Here is a 16,662-nt window from a genome sequence, read left to right on the forward strand (position 1 = left end):
AAAGTAAGAACATAAAAACTACAAACATGAAGACTCCATCGAATTCTATCCTGCTTCTTCCTGAGTGGACAATAAAGGCAGTAGGATGCCACACTCATGAAAGCCACCAGAAAAAAGAGCAAGCTCTGTCGAGTCAGGGTTTTTTCCATGTAGCAGAGTCCTCAGGCAGGCAGGCTAGTTCCCTGTTCCTCAAAGCATAGTCCACTGACCAGCATCACTGGCATCACTCAGGAGCTTGTTAGAAATGCAAGATCTTGCTTCTCACTCCCCAACTACTGAATCAGAATCTGCTCCTGAACAGAATCTCCAAGCGATTCATATGCACATTACGTTTAAGAAGCACTGATATGAGAGTGCAGATTCACCCTTCATTTATCTGTGCTGGTCATGATATGCTAGGAGAGACAAGGAGCAGACGTTCTGTCTGTGGTGTTTCCCGCTCCCAGGCTCAATATACAGTATTCCTTTTTAATGTATAACTCAAATTGTTCCCCAAATGATTTGTCATCCATGGCACTAACTCCTTCCAAATCCCACCCCACATCCCAGGTGTTCTCACATCTCAGTATCAGGATGTTGTTTAAGATACACTATAAGCTTCCTTTTAATTTTAAAATTCTTTGTATCATAGCCAAACTTCCTCTGCACAGAAAAAAATACCAGAAAATCAGCCCGAACAATTGCGTGCGCGCGCACCCACACACACCCACCCTCTTGGGTCAGTTTTAAAGAGTGACATCATTTTTTTCTCATAACATTCCAGTAGTGTTTGATGACGCTACAAATGATTATGGATAGGTTTTGAGATGCTTTTACCCCCTCCTTTGTGCAAAACCGAAATTTTTCAAGATGAATTAAGTCACTTGAGAGTCTGAGTACAAGCTTGAGCTAAATTGCTTCCCTCGGTTAATGTGGAACCAATTTCCCAAGAGGTGGAGGCTCTGGAGAGCAAGGCAGTCGGCGTCAAACTGATTACGCAGATACTTGCTGGGGGCGTCAGTGCTAGTGGAAGTTTTGGTGACATTTTTTCAAAACTAAGGACGGTTTTTGTGATGCAGGCGTTCATCTTATACCAAGAACAGAATCTTGTGGACCTGCTGATGGCAAAATTATGAGCGGGTGCCTTTATGTGCTATTACATACTGGGCCGAAGTGAGAGCCAAAGACGTGGGGGAAAACCATTTGTCCCTCGCTGCGGCTCACTGGTCCTAAGAGCTGTGAACGTGCTGTTACTGCTGGGAGAACCAAACTGCGGAGACCTGAGCTATTTCCAAATTGAACAGGAAAGGAGAGATGTTACGACAGGACGATTCTACTGTCCCCTCTGCCCTGCCCGGGTCAGCTCACCATCATTAATCTCCGGCACGTCTCCAAGTTAACCCACTCGACACCCATCCTCAGCCCGTCCCCCTCTTCGCCTCCAGGGCTCCGGCGCTCCGCCCATCCCTCCCTAGTTCTTCATCCCCCTTTCCCTTGCTCGCCTCCCCTCCCCCCCTTTCCCTCCAGCTTGCCTCTCACTGCCCTTCCCTGACCCCCTTCTTCCTTTTTCCTCTCCTCGCTCCTCCCCTTTTCCCCCCATCACCCCACATCTCAGCCCCACCCACTTTCTGCTTCTTTCCTCTCGGCTCAGATTTGCAGTCCAGCTGCAATCACCACCTCCGCTCTCCCGGGGTGAACGAGGCGGAAGGCGCAGCGGGTTGGCTGCGCAGGCGCACTGTGCGGCGGGAGCGCCGGCTGCCGAGAGTCGGCGCAAGCGCGGGCTGCTCCGGCTCGGCTCCGGCTCGGCTCCGGCGCGGGCGGCCAGGGGCCCTCGGCTGGCTCGGTTAGTGCTCGGGGCCTCGTGGCGGCGGCGGCACGATGTTTCTTCACTCTGTCAACTTCAGCAACCTGGCGTTTTATGCCTTCATGATCTTCATGGCTACCGTAGGGCTGTGGGACGTCTTTTTCGGCTTCGAGGAGAACAAGTGCAGTATGAGCTACATGTTTGAGTACCCGGAGTATCAGGTGAGGTTCCGCCTTCTCACCTGGACGCCCCGAAATTCAGATCCTTCCTACTTGGACCTTCTATTGGTTTCCTCTGTCTCGGTTTCCCGCGCCTCTCAGACCGCTTTATTCCAACCTCGTCTCTGTGTCTTTCCGCCCTGGAAGATTGCAGGACCCCATTATTCCCCTCACCTGCCCTTTGTGTCCTTTCTGACAGTGCGGTGTTTCTTAGGTGCTTTCCTGAGTGTCCTTCTAGCCCCACTCTTATTCGTTCCCCTGCCCCTCTGCCAGATTCCAAATGTTATGCACAGGCTTTTCAGGCTGGTCGCGCCCAACCCCCTTCATCCCCAGAAACGGAGTCTCTGCCTTTCTCCCTAAATCCAAACCCCATCTTCTCCGCATTCCTCCCTTAACAGGTGCCCCTCGATCCTCCTTTGCTTTCCGCGCATCTAAATTCCCCTCTCGCCCAGTGATGTACAGGTCAGCTCTTGCTTTTCTAGAAAGGGACCGAGCTTCTGCAGTGTATTGGCTGGGTAGTTTCCAGGGCTGCCTTAGAGACTCCAGGGTTTTACCTCTGTGTGAAGGTAAATTACTCTCTAACCCGATGAGTAATTAAATGGAAAACTATTGAGGTTCCCTCCTGTAAAGATTTTGCGGAGTCTCCTGTTTTGTAGGTTGTGGGTCTTTGCGTGTGCCTGCACTCCTGTGTTTATGCATGTCGCCTCTTACCAGTTGCGTTCAAAATCTATTTTATGGAGTTAGTTTTATTTTTCTCACTACATTTGCTGTTTGAGATCCAGCTCTTCTCCTCTCTCCACCTCCACCTCTTATATTTCATTTTGAACATTTTCAGTCACAATTGTTTCATCAGTTTGGCATGAAAGAATCTAGAATTTCATTCATAACCAGCTGTAAAAAGAGATAGTGATACATCACACCACTGTCCGAAGATATTTCTCCGGAGTGATTTTTTTATTCCTAAGCGTACCTCTTAATGACAAAATACATATTTTAATAGCCTCCTGCCATAAGATTATATACACTATAATACATAGTGACAAAATGTATTTCTAGTGTACTTTAAAACCATAGCAGATATTTTCTTTGAGATGAAGGGTGCCGATCGTGATTGTTTCTGGGTACTGGTCATTATGGAGGAGTATATTTGATTATGCCGCTGTTATTTAGGTCTCAGAACTACTGAAGGTTTAAATTGTTGATGAGCTTCCTTTTCCATGGGCAAAGTTCTAGTTTAGATTTTATTTGTTTTGAGTCTTACCTTCATTTTGCATCAATGCTTGTAAAGGGTTGGAAGCATTTGATACCAAATTCTATAGAAGGAGAAGATTTTAATGTTACTATTGTCTTTTACTTTCTAAGCAAATATGCTGGTTTATTTTTCTCCGAGTCTATGTATAGTTAAATATTTGGGCTTCTAGTTTCGATTTTTTTAAATTGAAAAAAGCCCTTATAATCAGTCACTTATGATTTTTATATGGTTTAATAATTAGGAAACTCCCAACAGATTGAAATCATTTTAGTTTTGTACTACACTGAAGAGTTTGGTTAAAATACAATTATTTTGTAACAGTGTGCTAATTCCCATTATATTTTTAGATTGCCCACAATTATTGAAGCTATTTTAATATTTGCAGTGGTAGACATTGCTTAGTGTTGAGAACAAAGCATATGGACCTCCCGGATGCATTTCTTGTGCCTCATAAAATTGACTAGAAAGATACTGAAAATTAGTGTAGCTAATGCAAAAGAGGCATTTGGCTTTTTTCCTGTTGTTGTCTGTATTTACTTATTTTGATTCAAATTGCCCTTTTGAGTTTTTACACTCTTAATAATGTGTTAGTACAGTAATTACTACAGTGGCAGGATTTTTGATCTGTGTTTTGGTAGATTTTTATGATGTAAAAAGCTTTGTTAATCACTACACTATTTATGTTTGACTCTTAGCCCTTTTATTGTACCCACTAGGCTGTGTTGTTTTACAAATAAGTGAAAACCTACCTGTGGAAATGAGTTGTTTTGATTGTAGCGAGATTTGTGGATAGCTGAGGTCATTCTATTAAGAACCAATGGTTTTTAGTAGATAAAATGTTCTAAACTTATTTTATATTGCTTCCTTTTAATTCTGTTTTATAATAACCTCTCTAATTGTTACAGATTGTTATCTGTTGGATGGAGTATCCCAGTTGTTGGGTTTTCTTCTCTTTTAGAGGAAATGAGCGATATAAGAAACATACTCAATTTTATTTTCCACTTGAAAAATAAGAGATGGGATAGGAATTTGAAACTCTTGGTAAAGATGAAGTATTGAATTTAAAACTGTTCGATTACCTCTGTTCGTTCTCTACCTTTGGTTTTCCTAGATTTGCTTTTTGAGAGTTAACTGAATATCTCACCAACCTAACCAGGCAAAATACACATTAGCCCTTGAAGTTTCTTGCCTAGGACAGCAAGGCAGAGCTTTCATATAGTAGCAAACAGCTTTGGGCAAATTGTAGAACTGGAGAGGGAACATCTGTGTTGGTTTCCCCATTAGAGTTATTTATTTGCCTATCTTTAGATATGCGATCCAACAGTTGCTCTTTGAAAGAAAAAGATATTGGGAAATATGAATCACATATATTGTTATTAAGTCTGTTATTTAGCAAATCATTTATTGAGTGATTATGTGTCCAGTGTATTCTAGAAACTAACTGTGAGTGAGGGAGTTTCAGATGAATTAGATCTTGTGCCTTTATGTCTTTATAAATGGGGGAAAACAGGAATGGAATGGATAATTAAAATGTGCAAAATGTTGTAATTTCACTGTAAGAGCGTGTCCAAGGCTCTTTGTAGAAGAGAGCATTTAGGCTTGTCTTGGTAGTCAAAGGCCATAGAAGTAGTGAATTGGGCCATGGAGGGTATGTACCATAGTTCATAAAGTGCAGAAACAAAAAAAAAGGCAGGAATAAAGATTAGCATTTGTAAATGAAGAAGGTTCCAGGATACCTTGCATCAGCAGTATGTATAGTATATGTATAGTATGTAACCACTTATGTGAAAGGGAGAAAATAACCTGTAAACATGTTTTCTTCTATGTGCATGTGTAAAATATTTCTTCAAGCACAAACTGCTGGCATTAGTTGCCTTCTGGGTAGGAAACTGGTTGGCTGAAAGATCACAGGTATGACAGCGCCTGTTGAGCGTATTCCTGTTGATTTGTGAATTTTAAAATATATTAAACATAAATTTTAAAACTTGGTGTGGGTAAGTTATGAGAAAGTATGAAGAATAATTAGAGCCAGGTTTTAAAGGACCTCACAGCCTTTCTCATCTCTGTGTGCAGTGAAGAAAGACATAGGTGTATGTTTTAACGAGGTATTTCTGGACAGCGATGGGGACTGTGGCGTGTAGCAGGGAGAGTATGACCTGGAGAGACACACCAGTTGTCCCTGGGTCTTTTTATCAAGCTGGAGTCCACTGGAGTATTCTTAAGTGTGGCGTGGACAAAGGGCCGACAGCTTGCTCTTTATAAGAGCTTATAAGCTGCATTCATTTTGATCAGAATCTTTTTGTTTTCCTTTTTTGGGTGCTTTGCTTTTGTAAATCACAATTTAAAAAGATATCATAAAATAGAGACTTTAGTTTCTTAAGTCAGTATTTTTCTAGCAGTTGGGAATTTGGTAGAATGTTTGCCTTTTGAAAGGGATCTAGGTGAGAGATGAGAAGAACCTGTGCTAAGGCAGAGAGTCCAGAGATGAGGGGCAGCAGGGGGCCTGATGTGTGGAGATAATATTTAAGTGTAAAGGTAATTGATCTTAATTAGACATTTTTCTTGGGGGTAGGGCTGCTCATTTAATTTAATATATATATATATAAAGTAATCTGTTTAAAATATATTCAATTCCTCTTGCTATGTGGTGTTTTTTTTTTCAAACCCATTGACCCTCTTCCGTTTTCCATGAGCACCCTCTTTGTGTGCCTGTGCCTTTTCTGTCCGCAGTCTGGTCAGTGCCCTTCCTGTTTCATGCTGCCACTCACTCCCAGCTTTAACTCTGTCTAGAAATGCAGTTTTGTTTTTGCCTACAGCTCCCACTTTTTTTTTATTCTACCTCCTTTTTTATCTGTACTTTTTGCTACTCCATATTATATGCATGCATATTTTTAATAATGTACACTTTCTCACTACAAAATTTCTTTCATAATAGTATATTATGAAATACATCAAATCTATTCTTTTGCTTGTTTTTCTGTCTCCAGAGAATTAATTACCTCTTTTTTGAATATTTATATATTTTTGTTTTTCTGAGTTAATTTTCAACTAGTTCAAAATATGGTTTAGCTACTAACCTAAAAAGAATAATGATTTAATATGCACATACTACTATTCTATCAAATGGTTTACTAAATTGGGAGGAGTTCTCTCACATTTTCTTTTTGCTTAATTTGTACCTAAAGAAACAAAATATTGTGTCATTTTCATTTTTTACTATATACAGTGCATAATCAATATTGGGACTAATTTAAGAAGCATGTGCATATATAATGCAAATATTGGAGCTTGTATTTCTCTATTTTGAATATTTGAGGAGATAAAAAGTTGCTAATATTTGACACATTAAGTTCACACTCTAAAGGTGTTTTCATGATGTTATTAGCATGGGTTGTTCATGCTAATGTTCTCAAAGGAATGTTCAGGAATGTGCATGAATAATCAAAATTCTGATTTTTTACAGCAGAGAAATTTTTCAGTAGTCATTACCATTTACTGTGTAAAAGTGCATTCAGTAGTTGAAATTTTTATTAAGCATATGTGTAGCACTGCTAGGTCACTAAATCTATTGATGTCACTTAAAATCTACTGTTCAAAGTAACTGGTTTCATTTTTAATGGTTTCTTTCATTTAAAAAAGAACAGAAGAAGAGTTTGTACTTTACTTCTGTTTTTATGGATGCCTACCTTTCTGAGATGGCATTAAGACCTAATTTATATTTTGTTGGGAAAAAATTTTATCTGAATTACTGGCTTATTTGGTACACAATAATATGAATTGCAGAGTAGTTTAAGGCATGCTGACAAACCATGCACCTGGTTCATGAAAACTGAAACAGGTGCTAATTTATTGGAATGTTTATGGTGAGAAGAGTGTGTTTGTCTTGACCAAGACTTGGCTGTAAGTTTCAGAGTAACTTGTTAAGCACATTGTAGGTCAAAGGCATATTAAGTTGAGAAGTCAGAAAGCTGCATTATAAAACAAATTTGCTTTCTGTTGAGTGATGTAACCGCTGGAATATGTAGTTGGGCCCAAGTAAAAGGAAAGACATTACAAATCGGTTTAAAATAGCAGAAAATAATTGATTTGATACTGGAAAGCTTTTCATTTCTAAGTATAATTGATACAGACACTAAATTGAGTGTATTTTCAAGCACACCAACATGTAGCTTGCTGACGTCTACCAGTGTTTTTCTGTTGTCAGTGGCTATTTTGAGTAATTTATGTTTATTAGAATTTCATGTAGTACCATTTTATGCTTTCACAAAGACCACATGGTTCAAAACTCACATGATTTAAGGCTGATTTTCTGTATGAATAAAGTAAGAGTAGAACTTGTTTTGTGCATTAAGTGAAGTTTTATTACCAGTAATATTTTTATATTGTACTATTTGTATAATTCAGAATTTAGTATGATGTGGCTGAATTGTATTAAAGTAATACTGCATTTTTAATTTTATTTATTTTGCTGTAGAAAATAGAACTTCCAAAGAAATTGACAAAACGCTATCCTGCGTATGAATTGTACCTTTATGGAGAAGGATCCTATGCTGAAGAACACAAACTTCTCCCTTTAACGGGTATTCCAGTTCTCTTTCTTCCTGGTAATGCTGGAAGTTATAAGCAAGGTAAGTCTCAGAAGTAAATTTTGAAAGCTATGAAATGCAGTTGAAGACTCTAACAGACACACACTGTTTTTTAAGTACTGTGCTAGGCATACAGGAAACATAAATAGTATGATGTTTTGTCTAGAAAAATACATGTGAGAAGTACATGGAAAAGAATATTGAAGATCACTTTGCAAAAGTAAGAAGGAGGAAAAAAATGGAGTGGGGTGAGATAAAAAGATAATACAGGGATTCAGGAATCAGCAGAAGAAAGAGGCTTCTATTGGAAATGGAGGTTGCAGAGCACAGAACTCGAAGTATTGATTGGAGAAGTAAGTCAGTGGTTTTTGATATGCTGAGCAAGAGAAGAGACTGCTTGCTTTCTTTTGAAGCTGTTTTAGTTGGAGAGATCTAGACTTCCGGTCAAAACGGCAGAGTAAGCCCTGGCTGGTGTAGCTCAGTGGATTGAGCGCGAGCCGGCGAACCAGAGGATCGCAGTTTGATTCCCAGCCAGGGAACATGCCTGGGTTGCAGGCCAGTTCCCAGCAGGGGACTCATGAGAGGCAACCATACACTGATATTTCTCTCCTTCTCTCCTTCTCTTCCTCTCTACCTCTCTAAAGATAAATAAATAAAATCTTAAAAAAAAAGGCAGAGTAAATGCTGTGCTTGCCTCCTCCCATGACCACATCAAAATTACAACTAAATTACAAAACAGCACCCTTGAGAGCCACCTGAACACTAGCTGAACAGAACTCCTATAAAGAAGGAGCCCTATTGGGACTGGTAGGAGGGATGGAGGTTCAAAACAGACTGGTCCCACACCCATGTGTGGCAGTTAATAATTGAGAGGGGTATCTCAGCTACAGAGGTTCGCACTGTGGAACAAGGGGTCCCAGCCTCACTGTAGGCTCCCCAGCCTAGGGCACCAGTGCCATAAAGAAGAGTCCCAACAAGAGTGGGCTGTGAAAATCAGCAGGGGACTCCTCAGCAGGAGACAGAAGGTTGCTGTAGGCTCAGATATCCTCCTAAAAGGGCTTGAGCACAGATTCTTTTGCTCTCAAACACTTGCCCTAAGCTCCACAGAAGGGACAGAAGTTCAAAAAGCACCAAAAACACCTGGAAAGGAACTGAATTGTCTGGTTTCAGGGCAAGGGATGGAGTAGCACCTTTTTCCTGGACTCAAGGCAAGGGAACTTACGTGAGGCACCATTGTTCCTTTGTTGAGCTGTCAGTTCATCCAGCCTGCTGGCTCATGTCGGCACTAAGTCCGAGTTCCCATCAACCTGGCTAACAGCGCTCCCTGGATATTCTCTGAAACTCCACCCCACCCAATTCACTTGCCCAGACCAACCCTCTCTCAGAGGCTAATGTACATAGGCAGCTGGCCTGGGCCTGCACTGCAGACTTCCCTAAAATCCCAAAGGTCCACAAACCCCAACCATCAGCAGCTGGCTGTAGCATGCCCTGTACCTCTCACTAAGTAGTCCCAGGCACTGCACTAGTGGCATCTGTGCTTGGTTCACAGCATAACCCCTCTCTGGCTCCTCCAAGCCTAGCACAGGCAGCTACCAACCTCAGAGTACTTTGTAGCTCCTAACAGGTGGTCCTGGGCCAGGCATAAGCAGCAGCTGACCTTGGCCTACACTGGAACCCCCTTCCAGAAACCTCAGAATCAACACATCTGGTAGCTAGCTTTAGACTACACCAAAGCACCACTCAATTTGTGACATCCCTAAAGGGTGGACTTGACAGGCAACAGAACCCCACTAAAGTGAGCCCCCAAACAACAACTTGCTGCTGTGGTCATGGCCGGTCTTCAGAACCATTCAGCCAGAGGGTCAGTTCTACACTCAGACATTATACCAGCAACCAAGGTCAATGATAACAGGAAGGCACACACAACTCACACAATGGACACCCCTGGAGTACCTCGCTCAGGTGAGTAGGGAAACAGTGCCTCTGGGCCCCACAGGCCACGTATTGTATAAGGCCACTCTGCCAAAACTGGGAGATGTTGCACAGCTACTGAGAAACAAACATGGGAGGCAGATAAAGGGAGGAAATAAATATGTCCCTTATGAAAGAACAGGCCAAAACTGCAGGAAAAGAACTAAACAATATAGAGGCAAGCAATTTACCAGCTGTAGAGTTCAAAACACTGGTTATCAGAACTTCTGGTCAAGATGGAGGTGTAGGTAGACACACTGTGCCTCCTCACACAACCAGAATAGGGACAACAAAAATTTAGAAACAAAAACCAACAGTATAACTGACAGAAAGTTGAACTGTACAGAAGTCTAACAACCAGGGAGTTAAAATAGACACATTCATCCAGACCAGTAGGAGGGGCGGACTTGGGCAGCTGGGCAGAGAGGGTTTGCAGCAAAAAATAGTGGTGGCTTGTGGACCTCAGGCGTGGGATGAAGGCAGATTGTGGAGGGGCATGCTGTGTAAGGTGGCTGGTTGACCCAGTGGTCCCACATCCACATGTAGATAAACCAGGCGAAACTGAGGAGTGAGAGAGACCACACAACCCAGGGCTCCAGCGCAGCGGAAATAAAGCCTCAAAATACCTATTGAAAACACCTTAGGGGATTGAGGTGCAGGGAGAGACTCCCAGCCTTACAGGAGAGCTCATTGGAGAGACCCACAGGGTCCTAGAATGTACACAAGCCCATCCACCAACTCAGGAATCAGCACCAGAAGGGACCAGTTTGCTTGGGAGAAGTGGCAGAAGGGACCGAAATTCAACAGAAAGTAGGGCAAGCGCCATTGTTTCCTCTCTGACCCTTCCCCACATACAGCATCACAACCCAGTGACTGGGTTGCCGGGCCCTGGTGAACACCTAAGGTTCCGCCCCTCATATGTAACAGGTGTGTCAAGACAAAAAAAATGGCCCAAATGGAAGAACAGATCAAAGTTCCAGAACAAATATAAGTAAGCAACAAAGAGAGCCAACCTATCAGGTGCTAGTTCAAAGCACTGGTGATCAGGATGCTCACAGAATTGGTTGAATTTGGTCACAAATTAGGTGAAAAAATGAAGGCTATGTTAAGTGAAATAAAGGAAAATGTACAGTGAACCAGTAGTGAAGGGAAGAAAACGGGGACTCAAATCAATGAAGTGGACCAGAAGGAAGAAAGAAACAACCAAACAAAAGAATGAAGAAACAAGAATTCAAAAAAATGAGAGGCTTAGGAACTTCCGGGACATCTTTTAAACATTCCAACATCTGAATTATAGGGGTACCAGAAGGGGAAAAGGAAGAGAAACCAATGGAAAACTTATTTGAACAAAAATAAAGGAGAATTTCCCTAATCAGGCAAAGGAAATAGACTTCTAGGAAGTCTAGGAAGCTCAGAGAGTCCCAAAGAAGTTGGACCCAAAGAGGAACACACCAAGGCACATCATAATTACATTAGCCAAGATTAAAATGAAGGAGAGAATCTTAGAAGCAGCAAGAGATAAGGGGACAGTCACCTACAAAGGAGTTCCCATCAGACGGTCAGCTGATTTCTTAAAAGAGACCTTGCAGGCAAGAAGGAGCTGGAAAGAAGTATCCAAGTTGTGAAAGGTAAGGACCTACATCTAAGATTGCTCTATCCAGCAAAGCTTTCATTTAGAATGGAAGGGCAGATAAAGTGCTTCCCAGGAAAGGTAAAGCTAAAGGAGGTCATTATCACCAAGCTCTTATTATATGAAATGTTAAAGGGACTTATTTAAGAAAAAGAAAAAGAGACCAAAATTATAAACATTAAAATGGCAATAAATTCACAAAATTTAAACAACTGAATCTAAAAAACAAACTAAACAAGTAGAATAGTGGCAGAGACTTTTTTTTTAAGATTTTGTTTATTATTTTTAGAGAGAGGGGACAGGAGGCGGAAAGAGGGAGAGAAACATCAGAGTGTACTTGCCTCTCACACACCCCTCACTGGGGACCCAGCCCGCAACCCAGACAGGTGCCCTGACTAGGAATCGAACCAGCGACCCCTTTGGTTCACAGGCCAGCACTCAACCCACTGAGCCACACCAGCCAGGGCAAGGCGAGGACTTTTTAAGAAAAAAATTTAAAATATGAATAAGAAAATATCGCAATGAAAAAATTCACACTGAACACATTATTTTAAAAAGGTGAACACATAATTAAAGCAGTGGGTCAGCCAACACCAGAGCTAGTACAAAGGTTGGAAGGAAGGGAGAGGTGGGAAGATCATGTGTAATTACAACAGTAAATTAAGGGAGAAATACCAACACATGTACAAAAGAAGTAAAAATAGAATGAAAAAAACAAACATGGAAAGGGTGTGTAAAAATGGGAGTGATTTTAGAACATGTAGGAACCTAAGCAACCATTAACTTAAATAGACTGTTATAAACATAGGTTGGTGTATATGAACGCTATGAGAACCACAAACCAAACATCTTGAAGAAATACACAAAAAGTAAAGAGAAAGGAGTCCAAACACAAAGTTATAAAAAGTCATCAACATACAAAAGGAGAGCAAGAGAGTAAGAAAGAAACAGAATTACAAAAACAATTAGAAAACAATAAAATGGCAATAAGTGCATACTTATTAATAATTACTTTAAATGTAAATAGATTGAATGCTCCAACCAAAGGATGAATGGGTAGAAGCTGTGCTACATAAAATGAGGTATTACTTGACCATAAAAAAGAATGAAGTCTTACTATTTACAGCAACATGGATGGACCTAGAGGGTATGGTGCTAAATGAAATAAGTCAGGCAGAGAAAGGCAAATACCATGTGATTACACTTACATGTGAAATATGAGAAATAAAATAGGCCCTGTCCAAGTAGCTCAGTTGGCTAGAGCATTGTCCTGGTATGCCAGGGTTGCACGTTCAGTCACCAGTCAGGGTACATACAAGAAGAAACCATCGAATACCTAAATAAAGTGGAACAACAAATCATTGTTTCTTTCATTCTCTCGAAATCAGTCAATAGAAATTTTAAAAAACAAATAAAGCAGAAATAAATTCATAGGTACAGAGAACAAACTGGTATTTGTCTGATGGGAGGGGGTTTGGAGCTGTGAAAAACCTGAAGGGATTAAGAAGTACAAATTGGCACTTACAAAACAGTCACAGGGATATGAAATATAGTTTATGGAATATTGTCAGTAATATTGTAGTAACTACATATGGTGTCCGGGTTACTAAACTTAGTTGGGTAACTACTTTTTAAGTTGTATAAGCCTAACCACTATACTGTACACCTGAAACTAATATATTGAGTGTCAAAAGAAAAACAAGTTAGATGTAGAAATACTGAGGGGAATATAGAAAGGTGAGGGTGAGAAGTTATATGCACACATTCCAAATTGAATGTTGGCTTGGAGATAGAGCATTTATTTCTGGCATTATAGTCAAGTAATCTGGAAGTAATTTCAGCTAATCTGCTTGTCTGCTTATTAATGAGAACAGAATTATTTCAACATGTAGTATAATTACTTACATGTTTATTTATCTAGCTTATATTTATGGGATACCTACCATGAGCTGGGCAGTATTCTAGGTATTAAGGATCCAAGACAGACCAAGCCAGATAATTTTTCTGTGATCAAACGTACATTCTTGTTGGGAAGGTAGACATCAAACATATATGTTGGTAACGTTAAAAGTTTGAGTGAAAAATAAACCATAGTAAGGACCTAGAGAAGAAACTGGTTCAGGCAGGGAAAGCCACTAGGAGGCCATGACATTTCAGCAGAGGCTTGAAAGTAGCAAGGGACTAAGGTATGTGACTGTTTGGGGGAAGACCCTGAGACAAGAACATGCTTGGGATAGACCCTGAGAGTAGAGAAAGTGGAAAAAAAGATGGCAGTGCAAGAGTAGCCCCAGACAGTATCACTTGAGCTGTGGAAAAGACTTGGAATTTTGATCTGCGTGATGGGAAACTTGTAGGGTTTGGGGTAGGAAATGATATAATCTGGTTTTTTGGTCAATCATTGCATTTGAAATATAACACATACAGAGAAATACACGGAATATAGATACTCAGTTAAAAAATAATGGAAAGTGATTATCAATGGGAACAGAACCAAGTTAAAACTGTCCCTTCCTGATTAAACTTCCTTCCCTCTTTCTATATGTGTTTACAATCCTAGTTTTAAGGTGATAATTTCCTTGACTTTTTAAATAGTATTAGCATCTAAATATGTACTCTAATATAAGCTATTTGTCTGGGGCTATTTTTAAACTGTGTAGAAATATAATCACTCAGTATGTTTTCTTTTGTGTCTGCCTTCTTATACTCAAATCGTTTTTAAAATCTGTTTACTTTTCAAATGAACTGTGATCCATTTATTTTCTTCACACTGTATTATTTTGTTGTATGGCTATACCATAGTTTATTCTGTGTTTGGACATTTGTGGTGTTGACAATTATAAATAATGAATATCCTTATTTTAAAGCATATAAGCCTATGTTTCTGTAAAATGTAAACCATAAGAGTATAATTCTATGTCATTCTATGTGTTTTATTTGTACTGGTTGTGCTAACTTATACTCACAGAACAGTACATTATACTTCCCTTTGGCCCACATCCTTGGCATCATTGGAATTGTCAGATTTTAAAAGTTGAACCAATCTAGTACATGTGATTGATTGATTGATTGATTGATTTAACAACAGTGTTTCTGTGTGTGTGTGTATGTTTGTTTTTTAAGTTCAGGATGACCCGCACTTTTTTTTTTTTTTTACAAATAACTTCTTTTTTTTAAATTTTATTTATTTATCTTTAGAGGGGAAGGGAAGGAGAGAGAGAGAAATATCAATGTATGGTTGCCTCTGCCGAGGACACACAATGTATCGTGTGTCCCCTGCCGGGAACTGGCCTGCAACCCAGGTATGTGCCCTGACTGGGAATCGAACTGCGATCCTCTGGTTCGCAGGCCCATGCTCAATCCACTGAGCTACACCAGCCAGAGCTTGTGATTTATTTATTTTAAAAAAACCCACAAATTTACCCACACAGATACATTTAATTTGATATGTTTTGGCTCCTTTATTTATTTATTTATTTATCTACTTATTTATTTAAAGATTTTCTTTATTTATCTTTAGAGGGGAAGGGAAGGAGAGAAGTATCAATGTATGGTTGCCTCTCATGAGGCCCCTGATGGGAACTGGCCTGCAACCCAGGCATGTGCCCTGACTGGGAATTGAACCGCGATCGTGTGGTTCACAGGCTCGCACTCAATCCACTGAGCTACACCAGCCAGGTGTGATTTATTTTTAAAAAGATAATCACACTCTGGTTTTGCTGTGTACAGAATATGCTGTAAAGGAGCAAGAGATGAAGTACAAAAAATACTAGCTATCACTAATCATCAAGAAAATGCAAGTTAAAAGTACAGTGAGATGATGATTTTATACCCATTGAGGTAACTAATCTAAAAGCTAGATAATAAGGCCCTGGCTGGTGTAGCTCAGTGGATTGAGCACAGGTCTGCGAACCAGAGGATCACGGTTCGATTCCCAGCCAGGGCACATGCCTGGGTTGCAGGCTGGTTCCCTGCAGGGCCAACTCCCAGCAGAGGATGCACAAAAGGCAACCATACATTGATGTTTCTCTCCCTCTCTCCTTCCCCTCTAAAAATACATAAATAAATAAAAAAATCTTTAAAAAAAAAAGAATTCCTCTTTAAAAACAAACAAAAAAACTAACCCACCATTTAAAAAAAATAAATAAATAAAAGCTAGATAATAACAAGTATTGTTGAGGATGTGAAGAAATTGAAACCCTCATACATTGGTGGTTGAGATGTAAAATGGTTGTCCACTTTGAAAAACAGTTTTTCAGAATATTAAATACAGAGTTATAAGACCTAGCAATTCCATTACTAGATACCTACCCAAGACAAATGAAAACCTACATCTATGCCAAAACTTGCATGCAGATGTTCATAGCAATGCTGTTCATAATAGCTAAAGGTGGAAACAATCCAAGTGTCCATCAGTTAATGAGTGTATAAATAAAGTGTGATATATCCATATAATGGAACTTTACTTAGCAATAAAAAGGAATTAGTGACTGATACAGGAATTACACACTACAATGTGGATGAACCTTGAAAATATTATGATGAATGAAAGAACCCAGTCTTAAATGACCATATATTAAATGGTCCCATTTATAGAAATGTCCAGAATAGGCAAATTCATAGGGACAGAAAGTGGCTTAGTGCTTTCCTAGAATTAGGAGAAGAGGAATGAGGAGTGAGTGTTTATGAGTGCAGGGTTTTCTTTTCGGGGTGATTTTTAAAATGTCTAGAGTTAGATTGCAGGAACAATTGTATAACTCTTTGAATACATGAATTGTACACTTTACATGATGAGTTGTATAGTATGTGAACTATGAAAGTTAAGAAAATGGAATGGCAAACAATGGCATTTTGATTGCTGAACTATGCATGGCTACTTCTAAAGCCAGTTAGTGTTCAATTAATAAATTCTGTGAAGTAGTTACAAAGTTAAATCTGAAATAGTGGAAATAGGGAGACCAGTTAAGAAACTACTGGACTAGTTACAGTGAGAGATAATGGTGCTTGGATTAGAAAGGTAGTGGTGGAAATTGTGAGAAGTCTCAATTGGTGTATTTAAAAGATGAAGCATGACAGGATTTGCACAAGGATTGGATGTCATTTGTAAGAAAGAGACCAATCAAACGTGTGTACCTAAATTAAGTGATGAGCAGACTCTCTCTCTCTTTTTTTTGTAGGAATTTTTTTATTCCTAAAACACTCAAGTGTGACAAAAACCCTGTTTC

The 16,662-nt window shown here is 39.9% G+C and overlaps 1 protein-coding gene across 2 annotated transcripts in view; it reads left to right on the forward strand.

The window, feature by feature from the left end:
- The first annotated feature begins 1,654 nt into the window (after positions 1–1,654).
- Positions 1,655–16,662, forward strand: part of PGAP1 (post-GPI attachment to proteins inositol deacylase 1) — a 74,081-nt gene continuing 59,073 nt past the window's right edge. The window contains exons 1-2 of one of the 2 annotated variants that reach the window (XM_037043714.1): positions 1,655–2,004; positions 7,728–7,881. In XM_037043714.1, the coding sequence (XP_036899609.1) occupies positions 1,858–2,004; positions 7,728–7,881 (301 nt within the window). In that variant the 5' untranslated portion in view covers positions 1,655–1,857. The remainder of the gene's footprint in view (positions 2,005–7,727; positions 7,882–16,662) is intronic. The other variant, XM_037043713.1, reaches the window with a different exon arrangement.

Source organism: Sturnira hondurensis, unplaced genomic scaffold (assembly GCF_014824575.4).
Source record: "Sturnira hondurensis isolate 20B ecotype Veracruz unplaced genomic scaffold, ASM1482457v3 Scaffold0004136, whole genome shotgun sequence".
Lineage (NCBI taxonomy): Eukaryota > Metazoa > Chordata > Mammalia > Chiroptera > Phyllostomidae > Sturnira > Sturnira hondurensis.